The following is a 21,583-nucleotide window of genomic DNA, read 5'->3' as shown; positions in this document are numbered from 1 at the left end:
TTATTTTTTTTAAGATGTTGGGGGTAGGAGTTTATTAATTAATTAATTTATTTTTGCTGTGTTGGGTCTTCATTTCTTTGCGAGGGCTTTCTCTAGTTGTGGCAAGTGGGGGCCACTCTTCATCACGGTGCGCGGGCCTCTCACTATCGCAGCCTCTCTTGTTGTGGAGCACAGGCTCCAGATGCGCAGGCTCAGTAGTTGTGGCTCACGGGCCTAGTAGTTGCTCCGCGGCATGTGGGATCCTCCCAGACCAGGGTTCGAACCCGTGTCCCCTGCATTAGCAGGCAGATTCTCAACCACTGCGCCACCAGGGAAGCCCCTGACCTTTTCTTTTTAAGAAGCACATGAACTTACAGTGTTTTCGTAGGATAGCTTCTCTCCAGAAACAAGCATAGGGGCTCTAAAGTTGCTGCCTCTCTTTTCCTACCCATAGATTTCCCTGATTTAAAGGGCATGGGGAAGATAGAAAAAAATATTTTGAAAAACTTCAGTCAGATTACTGTTCACATTCCTCATTAAAGTGGCTGAGTGAACACTTCCATGGAAGGAAGCCTGGCAAAGTTTCCGCCAAACTAGGGCAGGTTAATGAAGCAAAGAGCCTAGTGCATCTCCTAGAATAGCTACAGCTGCTTATTTTAGGCCTCTGGAACTCTAGATAAAGACCCAAAGGGATAGGAAACAGTGCTTAAAACTGGACTTCAAGATGCTTATCCCTGAGATTCTGATTTTCTGTTGAAGTGTGGACATAGGGAGAAACGTCCAAGAGTTGGGGTGAGAGGTATGCTTAAATGCACAGTAGGTGTCAGGGAAAGTTCAGAGGTATTTTGTATTTCCAAAGGATTGAGAACCTGGTGTAACAGGGTGAATTTAGGATAGATGAGAGTGTAAATATATTTGTTTGGTATCGTGCTGGATACCAAAAGTCAGATTTGTGATTTGTCTGATATTCCTATTTAGTCAACATAGTAAATCTTGCCAGATTGAAATGATGAGAGCTTGAAATAAAACAATACCACTTGTTTAACTGTGACTACTTGTATTCCAAGCACAAAGGGTAGGTTTTTTAACACACCTCTAAGCAGCTACGAAGCAGGCCCGAGACTGGGTGGAGTGGTTTTCTGTTCTTTTAGGTCAGGTATCTACATCACTTTCTTTTTTGATGTTGACTGGAATTCTCTAGTGCTTCTACCAAAGTCACTTTGGATGGCCAGGGTTTTTAAAGGGGGGTTGGGGGTGTGCTTGAGTATTTGGACATGCAAAAAGTTTTATTTCAACCCAGACTCATATGTTTTATTATCAGATTCAGTGTCCAGGGTGAAGTTTTTTAGAGTGATTCGTGTGGCATGAGAGAAGGAATAATTCTAGAGTATACAAACAGACATTTTGTATTAGGGGAAATAAAACAACTGTTTTAAGTTTATTTAAAACAACAGTCATTAATATATTCTACCATCGATCAGAATTCACACCTAATAGTTTTTACACTTAGCTGGAAAATTCTGATCTTTCACTTTTGCCTCTTGGAGACATCTAGCCACATGCTTAGACTGGAAATTGTCATTGTGAAGTGAGATCAAGGATACCTTCAGTGTCAGAGAAAACTTTGTACCATACCCATTTGGCTCCTGGGTTTGGGGATTCTTTGTTCCCACAATTGCCAAGATACTGGCATTGCTAGTGTTGGGCTGGTATGATCAACTGGTTCTTGAATTAGGAAAATGTATGGCCTTGCTAGTCTTCTGTCTGTCACAGCTGAGGAGAACTCAGAAGAGAGTTGCTCTGTGACTCTTTCCTGAACAAAGGATAGGTTTGTTAGTGGGGTTTTTGTTTGTTTTGTTCTTTTAACTTGCATTCCTAATTTTTTTTTTTTTTTTTTTTTTTTCCCCTTGCGTTATGCGGGCCTCTCCCTGTTGTGGCCTCTCCCATTTGCGGAGCACAGGCTCCGGACGCGCAGGCTCGGTGGCCATGGCTCACGGGCCCAGCCGCTCCGCGGCATGTGGGATCTGCCCGAAACGGGGCACGAGCCCGCGTCTCCTGCATCGGCAGGCGGACTCTCAAGCACTGCGCCACCAGGGAAGCCCCCTAATATTTTTTAAAGATCCTAAAATTATAGACTTGGAGACTTTCAGAATTAATGTACTGAAGTGATTTAAGGAGCATGTTCTGAGTTTAAGGAAGTGATGGGTTAACTGCTTTAAGAAGAATTTCTGAAAGGCAAGTTTGCAGGCTCAGCATCCCTGACTGGGTGTGCCTGGGCAAGCTTTATGTTTCATGTCTGGAGAGGGAAAAGGCAAACTGGAGTTAGGACAGAGTTTCAGCTCTAGGCCTGACTACACAAGAGCAGACAAAGCCCTAAAAAAATAGGCTCTAAAAGTAGTTACTTGGGGGCACAAAGAATACCACCACAGCAGTTGTAAACATAAGTTATAAAGATTTGGGACTTCCCCAGTGGCACAGTGGTTAAGAATCTGCCTGCCAATGCGGGGGACATGGGTTCGAGCCTTGGTCAGGGAAGATCCCACAGGCCGCAGAGCAACTAAGCCCGTGCGCCACAACTAGAGCCTGCGCTCTAGAGCCCGTGAGCCACAACTACTGAGCCTGCGTTCCACAGCTACTGAAGTCCGTGTGCATAGAGCCTGTGCTCCGCAACAAGAGAAGCCACCACAATGAGAAGCCCGCGCACCGCAACAAAGAGTAGCCCCTGCTCACTGCAACTAGAGAAAGCCCGTGCACAGCAATGAAGACCCAATGCAGCCATAAATTAATTAATTAATTAAATTAATTATTTTAAAAAGTTATAAAGATTTACTCCTATTTCAGTTTAAAATATGAAGTTGTATCTTAGATTTATAGAAATCTAATAAGTTGGGGAAGTACTGACTTACAGGTTTCTTTACTACAGGACTTCTTTCTTGTTAGAGTTTTTAATATGTGAATTGCTATGATGAACATTGGAAGAGATAATATAGTTAGTGTTTCCCAAATGACTCTGGAACCTTTTTTGCTTATTGTGGGTAAAATACACATGCTACAAAATTGACCATTTTAAAGTATACAATTCAGTGCCATTCACAGTGGCACTGGATACATTCACAGTGTTAGGCAGCCGTCACCACTGTCTGTTTCCAGAATTTTTTTTATGACCCTAAAAGGAAACCCATTAAGCAGTCACTCCCCATCCTGGAACTGTTTCTGATTGAATCCTGAAATTCAATTTGGTAGACATTGCTCTAAAATATTCTGCAAAATATTTGGCATTTCCTACAGTAGCCATTATGGAAGTTTTGAATGTTTATTTGAACTCACATTTCTCTAACATTGTAGAAAATTTCTAATTTGGGGAAGATAGACATTTAGAGCTTAGAAAAGTTAAATAGCAGATTAGTGTCAGAGCTGAAACTAGAATCTAGTTCTTTTGATATCCTGTGTTCTTTCCACTGTGCCATGCTTCGCAATTCAGCAAGTTATATTAGTTAGATATCTTATTTAGTGAATTGTTTGGTATTTTTGTTTCATCAGTGGATAAATTAAGGTTTATAACTGAGACTACGCGACAAACCATACAGTGTCTGTAGATGGACCATCTGTATACATTTTCAAGATACCACTTTGGGTGCGATATATAACAGCTAAAGAGGAGGGTTATTAATTCAGTTATTCAGATATCAGTCATTTGCCCTGTTAATTGATCACAAAGTTTTCTCACTGTAACATTCTAATGTAAAGTATCTTGCAAATATAACAAGTCAATTGCAACAGTCTTTAAAGATACTTTAGGAAGAAGCTACTTGAATAATTTGTCACCAGGAGGCTTTCAAGTTAGAGCTGTGAGCATAGTTTGAATTTTAGCTTGGAAGTAACACGCGTGTTTTGGTGTTATTTCCTTGAAAAGCATTCTGCATCTCCATAAGCAGTTATTAATGATCAGCATATGTCATTGAGCCTTTGGGCTATTGAGACAGAATTAGGGTGACATATTAATGATCTATTTCCTTTTAGGACAAGAAAGAGATGGCCATCAGTGACTGCAGCAAAGGTACAGCTTTTTGGTCTTGTTGCATGTTAACATACAAAAGCATTACCTCAGCTAGACAAGCAAATAAGGAGGCTCTCAGTCAGGTGTTTACTTGTACACATGTACTCTTCTTCTGAGGCAGTTAAAGGAGAAGCTCTCGGCCTTTCTTAGAGGTACTGCACAGTAGTTGTCTTAGTGTAAGCATGCTTTTGAATGGATAGTTCAGTCATTTATCCTGTATTGGTAAATATACGGAGAATAATTCCGAGCTACCTTGGCCACAGAAACAGAGTTTATTCCCTGTATGTCCAAATTACTCTCCTTTGAAACTGAAGTTGAAGATCTTAGTTAGCTGCTATTGGGGCACCTGAATCTGTGTGTTTGGAAGGGCAGTTGCTGTTAGGGAATTGGTACTCTCTTCAGATGTAGTACTTAATCCAAACCTCCTTGCCATCATTTTAATTATCCTTTCAGGTTCCACACAGTGAATCAGGCCTCTGCTGTCTGAGTTCCATCATGGTCCTTTCATTCTACCAACTGATAGAAACAGCCCCAGACATAGGATCACCATTGTTTTTTCCACAAATTTCCTGATAGGCCAGACGGTTGTTTGTCTTGGTGTGGAGAACACACAATCGTTTTCCTTGCATCTTGCTACTCTCATGAGTCTTTCTAGCTAATTACTACTCTTGTAATTTGTGGGTTGTTGTGTTTTTTTTTTTTTCCATTTTCCTCCTTTGGATAATATTTTCTCTGAGAGAATCATAGAGTTAGAAAGAACCTTATATATTATCTAATCCCACTCTCAGACCAAGCATGAATTCCCTCTTCTGTTTTGTTTTTTAGGTTTTTTTTAACATGAATTAGTCACCCTCTCTACTGGATTTCTTTTCTTTATCCTTGGTATTTCTATAGAGTATCTGAAGGAACCTGTTACTACATTAGAATCTAGCAAACTTCTTCTGATCTATTTATCTTGGGCTGCAACTAATTCTGAATGTACTGTTTTGTTTGGAAGAAGGTGTTCAACCTTAATCTGTGTGAGATGTGTGGGTTTGAAGAGTTTAAATTAGGAACAAGATTCTGATTTTCAGTTCTTTTCTCTGTAACCAAGCGGTGAGAAAATGCCTTGTACGCCTGATTAGCAGGGTATACACTAGGAAAGAGAATTCATTTCTAGCTGTAACCCTCAGTGTAGGAGCCAAGAAAATGAGAGGAAGGGGAAGGAAAGTGTTTCCAGCCAAAGTGTTTTCCAGATTTGTTTTTGGATTTGGTTAAATCCGTATTCATGTGCTTATACTTAGTTGTTATGGGCTGCATATGGGTTGTTGAACCCCTATAGGCCAAATACGTTGACACTAGTATGGTTTATTTGTATTAAGGACCCTTCTTCTCCCACTAACCCCCCTAAACACATGCCCACTCAGTGCATAAACCCTGGCAAAGGACTTAGCTTATTTCTGAGGTCATATTTGGAGCTCATTACTACCAGTTATATGGAACAGTATTTAATGCTAGTCACCTTTGGTCTTTTAGCCTTGGCATAAAGTTTTAGCCTTAAAGTTTAAGTTAATTCTGTTTATATGGATTGAGAAAGAAAATCACAAGTTAGAGTGAAAAGTTGACATTTGAGGTTTTTATAAAGTAATCATGGGGAATTCCCTGGCTGTCCAGTGGTTAGGACTCGGTGCTTTCACTGCCGGGGCCCGGGTTCAATCTCTGGTCAAGGAACTGAGATCCTGTAAGCTTTGAGGCCAAAAAAAAAAAAAAAAAGTAATTACGGGAAGAATTCTTTCTCTTCAATACATATTTGCATTGTTAGAAGCTATCCACTAGTTGAGAAGGGGGCAGTATCTGAGTTAAAATGTAAATTAGGGGGTTCCGTTTTTTAAAAGATGTAGTAGAGGTCATTGGAGTATTTTTTTTTTCCTGTGAGTATTATGTAGTTGGGAATATTTTAAGAGAAGATGATGTGCTGGACTAAGGGGAGGTTGACAGCGTGTAAAGTTGAAATGTTGAGGTTTGGGTTCTTTCAGAAAACCTTCTGAACCAATATCCCCCTCCAACCCCTGTCCCATTTCTCTGGTCTGCTTCATTGAAAGATTGTCTATACCTACTGTGTCTCCTTTGTCTTCTCCCATTCTCTCCTCACACATCCATTGGACTTCTGTTTCATTCATGCCCCTGAAACCCATCTTGTAAAGGTCACACCAACACCTTCCTCTTGTTCAGTAGTTGCTTCTCTATCCTCATCTTACTTGACTTCCCAAAAGCATTTAACACAGTGTGTCATTCCTCATTTTCTTCTGTTTCATTGGCTATTCCTTTTTAGTCTCTTTCGCTGGCTTCTCTGTCAGCCTCATCATTTTGGAAGTCCCTAATTCTTCATCTATAGGGCCCTCTTCTTTTTTTTCCCTCTATATTTTCTCCCTATGTGATCTCATCTAGTTCTGCAACTTTAAATAACCCATCTCTATGCTGTAGTTTATATTTTCGGCTCTGCCCTGTAGTCTGGAGCCCTGTGTCCCATTGCAAAGTTGACATCTCCTCTGGGATGTCTAGTAGGCATTGCAGATTTAACGTGCCCAGAGCAGACTCTGGTGCCTCCGCAGTCCCCACGCATGCATGTGTGAATACAACTTGAAGTTACTTTTTTTCATTCTAATGAATGACATTATTATCCATTATTTACTTGCTGAAACTAAAACCTTTGGGGTCATCCCTGATTACTCTTTCTTTCATTCCACATGGCTTAATTAATTAGCAAATCCTTTGGGCTCTGATTCAAAGACACTTCCTTAATCTGGCCTCTCCTTTCCATCTCCACTGTTAGCAGCTTAGTCAGCATCCTCTCTCATCTGGACCATTGCAGTGACGTCCGAGCTGTCTCTGCTTCCCCTCGCCCCCTCCACACTGTAGCCAAAGTGATCCTTTAAAACTGTAAATCAGATTATGTCTTAATCTGCTTGAAAACATTCCAGTGGCTTCGTATCACACTTAAGAAAAAGTCCAAGCTCTTTTCGCTGGCCAGCAAGGCCTCCAGGACCTGCTTGTTGCGTATCTTCAACCTCATCTCTTCCACAGCCCTTACCTAGTCACCAACACACATGTCAAAGTTATTCTTGCTTTAGAGCCTTTACTCTTGTTAGTCCTTTTTCCTGTATGCTCTTCCTCAGCTTTTCAAATGGCTGGCCTCCCTCAGATAATCCTTTTTCATATTTGACCACTCTCTAAAGTTACTTATTCCCCTCTTCACCTGAATTTACATCACCTTGTTTTATTTTTCTCTACAGCACAAAACTATCTGAAATTATTTGTATGCCATCTTCTCTTGCCTCCTAGAATAGCTTAAAGCTTCATGAGAAGGTGGTCGTAGTCTGTTCTGTTTGCCACTACTATACTCCAGAGATACACTGAACTAGGTGCATATATTAGGTACTAAATAAATAGTTACTGAAAGCATAAGTGAATTTAAAAATGAGTATATTACTTGAAAAGAAAAAAGTTCTAGAGCCATGATATTGCTTTCTAACAGGGAAAGAACTCAAAAAAGAATACAAGAATGTAGTATACTTGAACCAAAACGCGGGCACTTGATTATTGGAAGGGTTGTTGTTGGAAAAAGGAGAGGATATTATGTGCCAGTGATCTAAGGCTGTTAGAGCGGGAGTTTGAAGGAACAGTGAGGATTTAGCTAAAAATGTAACCTCAGGAGTCAAGGCACGACCGCAGTAGCTGAGGCCTAGAAAAGAGAGAATGATAGCAGAGTCTGCCACCAAAGTTCTCCCTCAGTTTTTTAATATGTGCCTTCAAATTCCCTCTTACTTTTTCACTGTGCCTTGAGCTCTGTGTTTTGGTCTGTTCTGAAGTGGGTGAAGGACAAGTAGGTGGAAAGTAGGACTTGGGTATGGACCAGGGTTTGGTAAACTACAGTCAACAAGCCAAATCCAGCCTGCATGCCAAGAATGGTTTTTATATTAAATGGTTGGAAATAAAAGAGAAGTAATATTTCAAGACACATAAAAATTATGTGAACTTCAGACTTCATTATTCATAAAAAAGGCTTATTGTGATACAGCTAACCTTATTTGCTTATGCATCGTCTATGCTTGCTTTCATGCTACAATAGCAGAGTTCAGTAGTTGTAACAGACAGTCTATCCCACAAAGTCTAAAATCTTTACTGTCTTCCCTTTACAGAAGTTTGCCAACTGTAGGTATGTCCTTTGACAAATAACTTTTCCTTATGGACCCATGGAGAATAATAAACTTGATATAGCTGAGGATGTATAGGCCCTTTTTCCTCATGGTGACAATTATTTCTTCTCTTTTTATAGCAATTCAGTTAAACCCCAGCTATATCAGGGCAATATTGAGGAGAGCAGAGTTGTACGAGAAGACTGACAAGCTGGATGAAGCCCTGGAAGACTATAAATCCATACTAGGAAAAGATCCGTCAGTACATCAAGCAAGAGAAGCTTGTATGGTAAACCTAATTTTTTTACAAAAATATTTTCTATTCCTTGTGTTGCTACTCGGTGAATGTTAAATGATCCTTAGAGACACAACTATATGCCATTTCTAAGGTTTTGAGAAGCTTATCAGAATATATGGGAGATAGAACTTTGAAGTGGTGGCCACACACCCACTGTACCATGTACTATTTAATCTTCATTCTAAAAGTGTTATCTGTGTAAACCTCTAACCTCTAGGGTTGACAAGAACTTTATTTCATTGCTGGACTGGGAAATCTTGTCTACTTGTAGGTGCCTGGTTTAGTTGAAAGTGAGTCTTAATATTATAGGTAACAAATTTCTGGTTTTCTTGTCATCCTTTTCCTTACTCAGTCACCAAGTTTCTATTCATTGTTATATGGCCAGCACATTTCCAATTGAATATATCCTAAACTAACTGTCTTATCTCTCTTAAAATGACTCTAGTTCTTGTCCTTGGCACTAAAAATCCTTTTGCTTCTAAATGACATAATATTTTTTATGTCACTTGTAAGTTAACTAAATGTTACTGGTTCTCCTCCCTTTAAAAATAACTCCAGATTTGTGCTCTTACCTTTAGCACCACTCTTTGATTATCTCTAACGCACAGCGCAACATACACTCTGAAGGATATATTGCAGTATTGGATGTGTATATCTTCTTGCCCCAAAATAATGCATGTTCAAGTAAGTTCGACAAACACTGGCTTTAACCAAACAGGTTTCTTTGCTGCCAGACTTTTCAGAGGGCCATTAGGATGGAGAGGTCCGTTCTGAACCCAGTATGCCGCAGAGGTGGCGGGAGCCGGGGAGCTACAGGAGTCTTTTATTTAAGCCAGACTTCTCGGTTTTGTTTTTGGAATTGAGGGCACTTGCCAACATTTACAAATGGAAAGATTTTACTAGATGAAAATCTAAGTCGGGCTCCTCTTGAAATTGGAAGATGCGGACGTGCTGGCTCCTCCTTGAGCTCCCACACGCTGGTGCTCAGCTGGCGCTCTCGATTCCACGCTGAGCGTGCCCGTACTCTTGCCTTACACCCGGTCCATTACTCACTACCTTTCCCCTCTGGCCCCTGAGGGCATCTGAGGCCCTGCTATACAGGTTCCCGTCTAGTTCACGGGACTCTTATTCCACCAAGCGGACCTGAGAAATGTTGACTCCTCTCCCTGCACTAATATTCTAGGTGGTTTGGGTTTTGTTTTGCTTTGTTTTTATACCCACTTGAGGTGAATTCTTTCAATAACAACAGATCTTTTGAATAATGGGAAAAGGGCTCGTTTGGGTAATTTAAATACATAAGCAATCTGAAAGCAGTTTTAATCCTTTTTCTGACTTCTAACATATCTCTGAATGGTGTTAGGATTAACTTAAATTTGACATGAGGAAAGGGAATAGAGTTCTTAAAATCTTGGCTAAATTCTTGGTAGCCTTTATCCTTGTCAAATTAGTTTTAAGAGTTCCGTGAAAGGGAGCCTTTTTTTAAAGCTAGCTGTTATATGCATGAAGAATTTATTTTATCTTGAGTTATTACAACTGAGTTAATACTGGACTCCCAGAGTACTTGGGGGCAATTACAGAGCTAAAAGTGACCATAGAAGACTCTAATCTAGGCCAGCTGGAGGTGATTTGGTTCCAGGGGGCGTTTGGCAGTGTGGGGAGGCACTTTGTCATGTCTCGGAGGGTACTGTTGGCATCTGGCGGGTGGAGGCCAGGGATGCTCTAAACATTCTATGATGCACAGGACAGCCCTACAGCAGTTACCCAGTCCAAAATATCAGTAGTGCCAAGGTTGGAACGATCTGATGCTTTCTCAACAAATTAGATTATATAAAGAAAGGACTTCAAGTTAAAAAGTACAAATGAGCAAAAAAATTAATAATATAAATATCACCTATAATCCCACCACCTAAATATACCCCTGTAAACATCTGGTTTGTATCCTTTCAGACATTTTCTGTGTGTGTGTGTGCGTGTGTGTGTGTGTGTGTGTGTGTGTATTTTTCACCAAGTTTTTATTGAGGTCCTCCTTGGGCCACTCTGCTAAGAACTGGGAATATAGCATTGAACCAAACCAAACTCCAGTCTCTGTAGCTCCCCTGCAGACAGACATTTGTTCTTCTCTATGTTTAATAGGCTCATGTATATGTACTTAACCTGATCTCACTTTCACATGAGGTTTTTAATGTTTCTCAAATTCAAAATAAAGCCAAAAGATTTTCACAACCCACGTTTTGGTGCTTTTTCCCTCAGAGGTTACCTAAGCAAATTGAGGAACGTAATGAAAGACTAAAGGAAGATATGTTAGGTAAGTCTGCTTCCCTTACCTTCTCTTGACCATAAATAGCTAGGAAGCCGGGGATGGGGCCATCAGTACTTTTATTCATTAGAGGAGAATACAGCAGTTAGAAATAGCTTTGGGGCCCTTTGTTTGTTGTGGGCACCAGTACCGTGGGGCTAGTGAGTTCTTAGCCATTTTTAACTCTAGAAGGAGCAGTGTGGTTTAGAGTGGATAGCAGCTTTTCAAAAACGAAACTTCCATTTTGTGGGGGTTTTTTTTTTTTCTTTTTGTTGGAAAATTTTCCTCCCTTCAAGAATGCAAACATAATTAACTCCCAACCTGGGCTGCCACCAACCTCTATTTCAGGTCATGAATTTCATAAAAACAGTTGAATTTCTTCATTTGAGTAAACAACTTCAGGTTTTTTGGTTTTTGTGTTTTTTATCTATCTATCTATTTATTTATATTTGGCTGCATTGGGTCTTCGTTACTGTGTGTGCACTTTCCCTAGTTGTGGCGAGCGGGGGCTACTCTTCATTGCGGTGCGTGGGCTTCTCATTGCGGTGGCCTCTCTTGTGGAGCACGGGCTCTAGGTGCCCGGGCTTCAGTAGTTGTGGAGCATGGGCTCAGTAGTTGTGGCGCATGGGCTTAGTTGCTCCGTGGCATATGGGATCGCAGGGATAGAACCCGTGTCCCCTGCATTGGCAGGCGGATTCTTAACCACTGCGCCACCAGGGAAGCCCCTTCCTTTATATTCTTAATGAATACAAGGATCATGAATAAAATATTGGTTCTGGGTGTCACCTCCCATAGTAGCGCCTTAAAGGGAGAAATCACTCTCAGCCCCACAAGAGCTTTCTGGTGTTCTTCCTTCCTTGTTACAGATGAGCCAGCTTTGATTCGTGTGCTTTGAGATTTTTGGAGGCTGGTCCCTCTAGAAGCGCAGAGTAACGTCACTTGCTTAGAAGTTCTGAGCAAGCTTTTTGCAGTGGACTGCATGATTTTTAGTGCTAAGTTTCTCTGGGAATGATGGCTTCTGCTGGAAGATTGGCAGTTAAAGATTTTTAAAACTGCTTAACACCATTTGTCACTGGCATTTAGTACGTTATGTGATTATTTAACAAAATGAGATTGTCTTTAAGTTTGTTCGATCATCTTGACTTGCTTTTCCTTTTCTCTCTGTAACGACTTCCTTTTTGTTAGAAAGAAGAGCTACGTACCCCCCTTCTTGGGGGAAAAAAAATTCTAATTGGAATTATGAATGGGCAGAACATGCTTACTCCTCTCTTCTTAGTCTGTCATTTATAAATGTCATCCTTAGAGCAGGAGTGGAGACCCAGGGTGGCAATCACTCATAGTGCTACAGTCCTTGCCAGAGAGGGACAGTCATGCTGACTTTAGATTTGAGGAAAGGGGTCAGTAACTGGAGTGTTTGCTTTTGTCCTTTTCTCTGGGAAGATAGCCTGGTGGCTGTTATAGCCAGGGAATGACTTAAGGGTATAGTCAGTGGTGTGATGAGCCGGGAAAGATGTCCTGGACAGAGCACCCCAAGAGGCTCAGAGCATTTAGCTTCTGTTCCAACAATTCCGGGGGATCTGCTCTTCCTACCTCAGTCGAGAGGCTGTCCTGACCTGGAAAACCTAGAGCTGTGACATGAAACTCTTTGATTCCCCCAAAGGATCAAGAGAGATGGGTGAGGCACTGCCCCAGAAACCCTACCTTCCTTTCACCGGCACCCAGCTGCTCGGCACACACAGGGGCCTTGTTCCGCATCCAGCCCAGGTTTTCCACTTGTACCATGCCCTCCTTCCACCTTCCTGGAACATGTTGCTGGTCTCCTGATTCCTGAAGTTACTCAGGTGTTCACTCCTGGCCATTAGCATCCTAATGAGTGTGTAGTTGTGAACTGAATTAAGAATATACCACCTTGTATGTTCCATGTTCAAAAGCTAGATTTGGAGCTGGAAGTAACTTGTACATTATCATTGTGAGGATGCAACAGGTCTTTTTGGCTATTCCTGTGCATTGTGTGCCTCTCTGCAAGTGATAGAGGGGCCTAGAATCATCTCCCTTGCCAAATATCACAAGAGAGCCTCGAAATTGTTACTGTCCCTTAAAACTGCTGAAGCCGTACATCTGGGTATGGAAATCCAGGCTCTATTTTCACATTTCTCTTCCTGCTGCCCTGCCTGATACTCGTTACACACTGTACACTTGCCATGCCGTGTGCTCTGGCCACTGGAGAATCTCTCAGCCAGTTCCGTGTTGCTGTCACCCCCTCAGTAGGGAATGTCAGTTTTGGGTTTTCAATGCCCTGCTTTTTGCTTCGTTACCTAGTTGCTGCTTCTGTAGCTTCTCCTCTTTGATAGTTCTTGGTAAGGCTTCTTTCCACTTCCACGTTCACCCAAGAGCTGACTAATATATAAGCATTTGAATTGAGTGTGAATTTTATTTTCTTTATTCTGTGCTCTCTTAATTTGCCTTTTGCTCAGAGGAAAGCAAGAGTCACAGCTTCATGGCTTAGTGTTCTGCCTCATAAGAGGAAATGCAGTGTCAGGATTGACTTGGATGCAATTCGTTTCTCCTAATAGGAGAAAGTCCTAAAGGATCTATTCCACTGGTCCCAACCTCAGTGATCTTAAGGAGGTGAAAACAAATGGCCTTCCAGGCTCTCCTGATGGTAAACTGACTACTGCAGTCAGTATCTCCAAAGAGAAATTATGTGTAATGAGTCAGTTGGGTTTTTATAATACAGTGTTGCTTGGAGACACAGAAGTTAATATTTATCAGAACTGGATCCAGTGCCAAGCCTTCATCTCTAGTCATAAATGTTCTTGTCTGAGCACAAGCAGTGTTGGACTCTTCTCTTTGCCATGGGATCTCTTATAGATGAGATCCTAACAGTTAGGGACATGTGGGCACATTCAGGCTGAGTCATGTCAGATTTGCTACAAGTGGAAATAAAGGAACCTAATACTGCCCATGTCAGGGGAGGGGTGGGATTTGGCAGCCAGTGGAAAGTGTGGCAGATAGGCTAGTTTGGCAGATGATCCTGTCTTGGGTTCAGCGAAGCTGCCCTCGTCTCTGAGCGCCCACCCTGACTGTGAACAGCAGCAGGAAGATGGTGAGTGTGTGTGTACAGAGCTAGGAAGGAGCACGACCTCTGCTGAAGGTGCTTCTCTGCCACCATCAACAGTAAAAGGTGAATCTTGCAGACACCGAAACTTATTGGTTGCACCTTAGTGTTGTGCTCTGTTTCCTTATGTTCCCATTGGCCCTACGCTAATTTCAGAGCTTTTTTTAATTGAAGTGTAGTTGATTTAAAATATTGTGTTAGGTTCAGGTGCACAGGTAGCGATTCAGTACTTTTGCAGTTTATACACCATTTGAGGTTATTACACGATAATGGGTATAATTGCTGGTATATCCTTGTTGCTTATCTATTTTATATATATAGGTTGTGTCTGTTATTTCCATACCCCTAATTTCAGAGCTTCTTCACCTGACAGTGTAAGCATCAGATGTTTGTTCAGTGAATAAACAGCCTCTTTCCCATTATGCCTCACCAGCTTTCTGTCAGAACCACCTCCAGGCTCTCCTCTTGTGGCTTATTCTTCACTTTGCCCCGTAGCATTATTAACCCTGAAAGCTCTTCTCAAACCATCAATCGCCTTTGCCGCGCCCTGCCACCTCCCTTTCAGCCCTTTGGACACACTGCCCACCCTTGCCTGCCTGTCTCCATACATTTGATCCTACCATTTTTGCCTGCACTGCCCACTCCCTCTATCTCACATGGTTGCAGTCCTGCCTGTCCTTCGGTGGTGATTGAAATGCAGGCTCTCACACACAAAGCTCTGCCAGATCTCCCTCCTCCCTGCCCAAGCTGGAGGGCATCTTCTTCTTACTGACTCTCATAGCATTTTATATCTCAGCTACATGTGAACTGGCTTCTGTGTGTGTCTTATCTTCCATCATATCTAAGCTTATTTTGGTGTAAAGACAGTGTCCTGTATCTTTGCATCCCCGCCACACATGTACTTAGTACATGTTGGTTGAATTAATTCAAGTCAGGTTAACCTCAGGTCTTCTCTAATGGGGAGATTATTTAATCATGTGTCTTTTTTAACGTGTCTGCTACCTTCCAGGGACTTCAGGTACGTTTTCTATTTAGCAAGCAGACTTCCCATCTCCTGTTCTACTGTTCTGGCGATAATAGTCAAGCTATTGTGGAATGTTATAAAGGCAGAGATACGAGAATAAAAGGAAAAAAGAATGATGCCATATGTGTTAGGTTGGGTCCTTGGAGAAACAGAAGGCAAGATTTGATTAGAAACACAAGAGAGGACTTCCCTGGTGGCGCAGTGGTTAAGGATCCGCCTACCAGTGCAGGGGACACGGGTTTGAGCCCTGCTCCGGGGAGATCCCACATTGCCGCGGAGCACCGAAGCCCGTGCGCCACAACTACCGAGCCTGCGCTCTAGAGCCCACGAGCCACAACTACTGAGCCCAGTGAGCCACAACTACTGAAGCCTGTGCAGCTAGAGCCCGTGCTCTGTAACAGAGAAGCCACCACAATGAGAAGCACGTGCACTGCAACAACGAGTAGCCCCCGCTCGCCTCAACTAAAGAAAGCCCACGCGCAGCAACGAAGACCAAGCACAACCAAAAAGAAAAAAAGAAAAAAAAAAAAAGAAACACAAGAGATTTATTGGAAGAAACACCTGCAAGGGAAAGGGAGGCAGAGGGGCAGGAGCTGGACGTGAGTGGGAGCCGCGTCAGGTCCCTGGGAGGAGGGAGGGCTTGGTTCGGAGAAGTCCTGCACTGCAGGGTGGTGCCAGGGACGTTTCAGCAAAGCCACTGGGGAGCCACAGTTAACCTGTCACAGGCCCCTGCTCTGTCCCTGCCCTGCTCCGTCACTGACTGTGGACAGCCGTGGGACCCTCGACCTCTGCATGGAGGGAACTGTGCTCCCTGCGTCTGGAGAAGCACATATTTATGGCTGCCACTCCACAGAATCAGCCAAGCTAAGGTCCAGGGCTCCTTGTGGCGGGCAGGTCCTCCAACCAGTTAGGCAAAGTCCGGGCCTGCGCAAAGCCCCCTGCCCCCTCTGCATCTGCAGTTTGAATCCTTGTGCCCTTGCTTTGCTGCCGTCTCTAGGTGCAGCGGCCTCCTCACCACCTTCAGTAACTGCTCCCCGTCCTTCAGAGCCTTGTCTCTCCTGAAACGCCTTCCTCACACCCCTGAATGGGCCTGCGAGCTCCTCTGCGCTCACCTCAGTCTTGTGTCTGGCTGCCCACTAGGCTGTGAGCATCTCAGAAGCCAAGAATAACTTGTATTCTTTAGATCCCAGTGCCTCCTATAGTAGATACCAAGTCATATGTACATTTGCGCTTCAAATTGTTGTTCTGGCAGTCGAGGTGGACTTGCAGTGATCCCTCCAGCCCAGGTGGTGGCCCCTGGCTTGTTCGACAGTCCACAGTGGCCCTGGGACAGGCTCTTCCTGGGGACCATGATGTGAGTGGCCCTTGAGGCTCCTTCTTACTTTTTACTCACTCCGTGTCAGAAGAGCCAAGAATTGTGCCAGCAGTGACATTTTATTGGGCTTCTTTAAATGATTGTTTCCTCGCTGTCCTCTCTCCTCTCTCTTCAGCCCCAAGACAGACAGACTGCCCAAGTTCTGGCTAACTCACGCTCTCCTGAAGGGGGCGGGGTGGGGGGCCTGTTTTCTTGGCTTGTTGCGATCCCCTATTCACGCATCCACCTACCTGCAGCAGTTTTCTGGGCCTCTCTGTGCTGCCACCTGTGCGCAGGGACAAGGCCTGTGCCGGTGATTCTCCTTAATCAGCAGCACTGAGCATATGTGTTCCAGGTTTAAGTTTGGGAAGGCTGCCTGGAGAGTGGTCAGTCTGGGTTTGGGGAACTTACTGTGAATATGGTGAGCTGCCAGGGGGCTAAATCTTAGACTGAGTCCGAAAGTTGCCGAGAGTTACTAGAAAAGGCCTTGACATTTAAAGGCCATGCATCTTCAAGTTCTTTACCTGGGGTTTATTTCAAGGTGGGAGACCTCAGAGGGACAAAGCTGCTAACAAGGGCAAGGTGGGAAGGAACTGTGTGTCTTCATTTTGTCTTTATGACATGAACTCACCTGGTGGTTAACAAGGAAAGCCTGAAACTTGGGGAGGGAGACTGGGCTGTTGAGGTGATGGTGCTGTGCAAGAGAACAAGATCTCCCGTCTCCCGAGAAATGATGAGTTCGGTGTGGAAGCTAAGACTTGCAAAAGCAGGAGGCTCTTGAGTTTGAACCCAGGTACAGTAGAAACCCGCAGAGTGGAATTAGATTCACTAAGTCACTCTGCTGTTCCATGCAGAATAGACTTGGGGGGGCCTTGGCCCTCCCCGTCAGGCTTGGCCTTCAGGCCCCAGGAAGAGCAGCCCGTCGCTCATCCCACAGCCTGTCCCCTGGGGGCTCTGGCCAGCCTGGACAGGAGGCTTTGCTGTCACAGCAGGGCTCCCTTGTGCTCCTCTATGCAAGCCATGGCTCAGGATGGACGGCGCTGAAGTGATTGCTCTGCTGTATATTGGGGGCTGAGGGTTTCATGATTTGAAAAGCAGGAGTTTCTTTTTAACTGCAGAGAATCTCTTTTTATCTTGTAATCAGATAGTGAGGCGCTTGGGGTCTTCCTGCTTCTGCTGACTCCCTGTATTTACTGGACTTTTTGCTTTTACATTGCAGGTAAACTAAAAGATCTTGGGAACTTGGTTCTTCGGCCTTTTGGGCTCTCCACAGAGAATTTCCAGATCAAACAGGATTCCTCTACTGGCTCCTACTCCATCAATTTTGTTCAAAATCCAGATAATAACAGATAACAGAGATAACAGTGGCTTTTAAAGCTGGCTTGGAAATTGTATGCTGCCTGTGTTAGCAAGGGGAAAGGCCCTGCCAGTGTTTAACGTTTAACAGCATCTTATCTCAAAGACAGGCTACCTAGTAGAGGCCAGTGCTCCCTTCTCCCCCTTGTTTTATGATCAGGGTGAAACACAGTTCCTGATGTAATGAGCCTAATTTGATTTCCATTTTAAGGTGGTGTCTGTGCAGCTGTTGCCTTGGTTCTGGCTGTTCTTTGTTTTGTCCGGGAGAAAGCCTGCTTGTCAAGGCTCACCTCCCCGAGCTCCACAAAAACAAGCCCAGCTGGAGTCTCCTGGGCCGAGCAGACCTGCTGGTCGGAGACTGCCCAACCACGATCGATGGGGTCCCCACCTGCTGTTCCCTCGCCCCGATCACACGCACTGCTCAGGCTGCCCTGCGTGGGCTCCAACATCTCCTAATTTCCTCTGTGGTAATAAACGCTTTCTGTGACAGTCTGAGCTGGGTTGTGAATTTTGTCCCCATAACAACAGCTAAAGCAGTGTTGGTTTCGAGCAGTGTTACTGGATTCCACAAATCTGCCCAGAGTCTTAGTTGCCACCTTGAAGATGATCTTGAAGAGCTGACCATCCTACCACGTATTAGGATTCAGAAACTCCACCTTACAAGCTATCCCAGGCCTCTCCAGGTTTGTGCAGATAATTAAGGAATCAGTGTTTTTGACCAAGTATCAATCTTAGTCATTTCAACTTAAAATAGCTTCATTCAGGAATGGTGGTATGTGAATCCCAGAACAAAACCATATTCTTTTAGATTCCATGAACCCAGAAGTTTCAAAGGTAGATTTTTTTTTTTAGTCATCAGTGCTGGTGAAAAGCTTTTCATTGTTATGATTTGAGTGTCAAGGGCAGTGACGTGCAGGTTTCATCTTAGAAATGAAGTAAGTACACGTATAATTCTGTAAGTGACATGCAGTAGGCATGCTCCCAGTGTTAAGAATTGTGCTGTTGTTTTGCTCTGTTCCTCAGAGCCCCTCAGCATGTGTTGGTAGGCAGTGGAGTCACATGCTGTCTCCACACTTTGTGATTTGCGAAGCCTTTATCCCAGATTGAAATGGAATTCCTCATACACTTTATAAGGGGAAAGGGAGGAGAATGTGGTTTTTAATTTTGCTTTGCTATCTTTATGATAAATCCGGCATCTGATTTTTCCCGAAAGGTGTGTGTGAGAAATCGTACAAGTACAGAAAGCTTAGCTGAAAGCCGTGTGGCCCACCCAGTGGTGATGAGTGCATCCTGTGCGGCCGGTGCTGTGCACTGCTGCTCCAGCAGCAGCAGCCCTTCTCAGACCTCTGATCTCAGGACCCTTCCACACTCAAAACAATTTAAAGAGTGCTTTGGTTTATGTGGGTTACATCTCTTCATACTTACCGTATTTGAAATTAAAACAAATTTCTTAAATATTAATTCCTTTGAAAACAACAAAATATATTTTATGTTAATACAAGTATTTTAGAAAAACTAAAAATCACATTTTAGTAAGAAGAGAGACATCATTTTACATTTTTGCAAATCTCTTTAACGTGTGGCTTGATAGAACATAGAAGGATTCATCTGCTTACGTACTCATTTTGTCACGATATCACATGTCATGTAGCCTGGAAAATTCTGCATACCTGTGTACTTGTGACAGAATAATGCAAATAACCTCTTATGAAAGGGTCTCAGGAACCCCTGGGGAGCCTTGGACCACCTTGAAAACCACTTTGTCAGATTATGACTTTTGAGCTCAGTTGCTGAGACTAAGCAATGGTCAGGGCTGAGATTCCTGAAGGCTATCTGAGTCTCCAAGGAATAGGAAATAAACCTGTTTGCCTGGAAACAGCCTTTCTTAAGACAGTACCATTGCCGCAGGGGATAGAGGTTTTGCTTCTTAGGCATCCTTCCTCCTCCTCCCCGCTTCCTCGCTGAAATCTTAAAGGAGGCCAAACAAGGCGAATATTAAGTGCTTCTAGTGATTGGTCCAAGTAATATACCTGGAAAGGAAAGGAAGGAAACCTAAGTAGGTGTGAGTTTGCTTAAGCCAGGGAGTTTATCTATCACTGTTACTTTTCTGCTTCCAAAATCTGGAAGAAAAGATAGATTCAAACCTTTTGAAAATGTTTGTTCAAACCTACAGAAAAATCCTGAGAGGGTTGAAAAGTAGGAAGAGTGTACGTACGAGGGAGGAAGGTGGCCTGTTGCTAAGGTGATTTAAAATTCTGTGATGCCTTCCTACCCTCACAAAAAAAAAAAGGTATACCAGAATTTACTTTTAAGGTAATCACACTGTGACATCGTATATATACTTATGCCAGTGACATTGCAATGGATCAAAATAATTTTGGAATCTCCTTCTAGAATTTCCTTGAAGGCTCAAACACATGTATAAAAATACTATGATCTATTCCCTATCTGCCTCCATGAATAGACCAAGAGCTTCTGGAAGGTAAGGGCCATATTTATATTCTTAATAGCACCAGCAGCTACTGCTTTACTAGAAATTTAGTAAATTGGTATTAAAGGATGTTCCACGAGAAGTGGTCTCAAAGTGAACCACCATTCTATCCAAACGTCTGTAGATTCTATGGCCTTTATTTAGTACCTGTTTTTTTGACGCTTAAAAAGACATTCGTAAAGAGTCCCTTTAAGCTGGTCGAGCGCATCTTGTGCAGCCATGTAGAATGTCCTCAGATGGTGATCATTCAACCTGGCCTGTAAACATATGCCTCCTGTTTTTTTTGTTTTTGTTTTTGTTTTATTTTTGGCTGCGTTGGGTCTTCGTTGCTGCACGGGCTTTCTCTAGTTGCGGGGAGCGGGTGCTACTCTTCACTGTGGTGGCTTGTTGCGGAGCACAGTCTCTAGAGCACAGGCTCAGTAGTTGTGGCGCACGAACTTAGTTGCTCCGCGGCATGTGGGATCTTCCCGGACCAGGGCTTGAACCCGTGTCCCCTGCATTGGCAGGCAGATTCTTAACCACTGCGCCACCAGGGAAGCCCTGCCTCCTGGTTTTTAAATTCTCATTTTTGCATCTTGTATATTTACAAGGATTTGTGTTGAGACTTTCAGATATCCCCAACTTCTCCTCTAGTTTCAGGCTCCCCTCCTTCTCCCAGGTCATCTTGTGTTCTCCGTATATGTTTCCACACCGTCTCCCAGTTCTCACATGAGCAGCTTTTCCGTTCATGGGAGCCTCTGCCCAGGAAATGGCACTGTCACTACAACAAATTCACACTTGAATGGTAGTTTTTCTGTGCAGAGTTTACTGTGGATTAGTTCATTTTCCACACATCATGGAAGTATGGTTGAATCCTAGTCTTTAAAATCCAACCTCTTTTTCTAAGAACTCTGACTTTCCACATGCGTCTTCCTCCCATCACAAGCACTGCAGCTGGTTTCTCGTTCCCCTGCCCTTTAGCTCCTCCCCCCCCCCCCCCGCCCCCACCCACCCAAACGTCTCTTATTGCGTTGTTGTGCTTATAGGCCTAGAGAATGTTAACACCATGCCGCGATGTGGAGGCTGGGAGTGGCCAAGCCTGCTAGCTAATGACCTGAACATTGCAGCCCGGGGCCCGCGTGTGAGCTTCAGTTAAACTGACAAGACTTCACACATTGGACCTCCAGAGTTACTCAGGTACCGTCAAAGGCGTGAATGTTTGTTGAGTCCTACAACACTTTGTGTAGTTGAAGGTAGGGAACTGCTTTAGCAAATGTTGCTGGGCCTGGTGATTATTTCTGGTGCTCCTCAGGTCTCTGTCGTGGTTTCCAAGCCTATCGCTGAGTTACATCTCACACAGCTCTCAAGCTAGAATCCAGACTGCTTTAGGCAGACCAGGCACAGGGACTTTACGGAAGCATGTTCCAGTCTGATTGGACTGCCGTGGAATGGGGAG

General features: G+C 43.5%; 1 protein-coding gene across 1 annotated transcript in view; it reads left to right on the top strand.

Annotated features, from left to right (window-relative positions):
- TTC1 (tetratricopeptide repeat domain 1) overlaps positions 1-18,149 on the top strand; it is a 53,992-nt gene extending 35,843 nt beyond the window's left edge. Inside the window, exons 5-8 of the mRNA XM_007464411.1 lie at positions 4,000-4,036; positions 8,352-8,500; positions 10,760-10,814; positions 17,521-18,149. Of these exons, the coding sequence (XP_007464473.1) occupies positions 4,000-4,036; positions 8,352-8,500; positions 10,760-10,814; positions 17,521-17,654 (375 nt within the window). The 3' untranslated portion in view covers positions 17,655-18,149. The remainder of the gene's footprint in view (positions 1-3,999; positions 4,037-8,351; positions 8,501-10,759; positions 10,815-17,520) is intronic.
- The last annotated feature ends 3,434 nt before the right edge of the window (positions 18,150-21,583 follow it).

The sequence above is a fragment of the Lipotes vexillifer genome, unplaced genomic scaffold (genome assembly GCF_000442215.2).
Source record: "Lipotes vexillifer unplaced genomic scaffold, Lipotes_vexillifer_v1.1 scaffold95, whole genome shotgun sequence".
In the NCBI taxonomy this organism is placed as follows: domain Eukaryota; kingdom Metazoa; phylum Chordata; class Mammalia; order Artiodactyla; family Lipotidae; genus Lipotes; species Lipotes vexillifer.
This window is presented reverse-complemented; position numbering and strand designations above follow the sequence as displayed.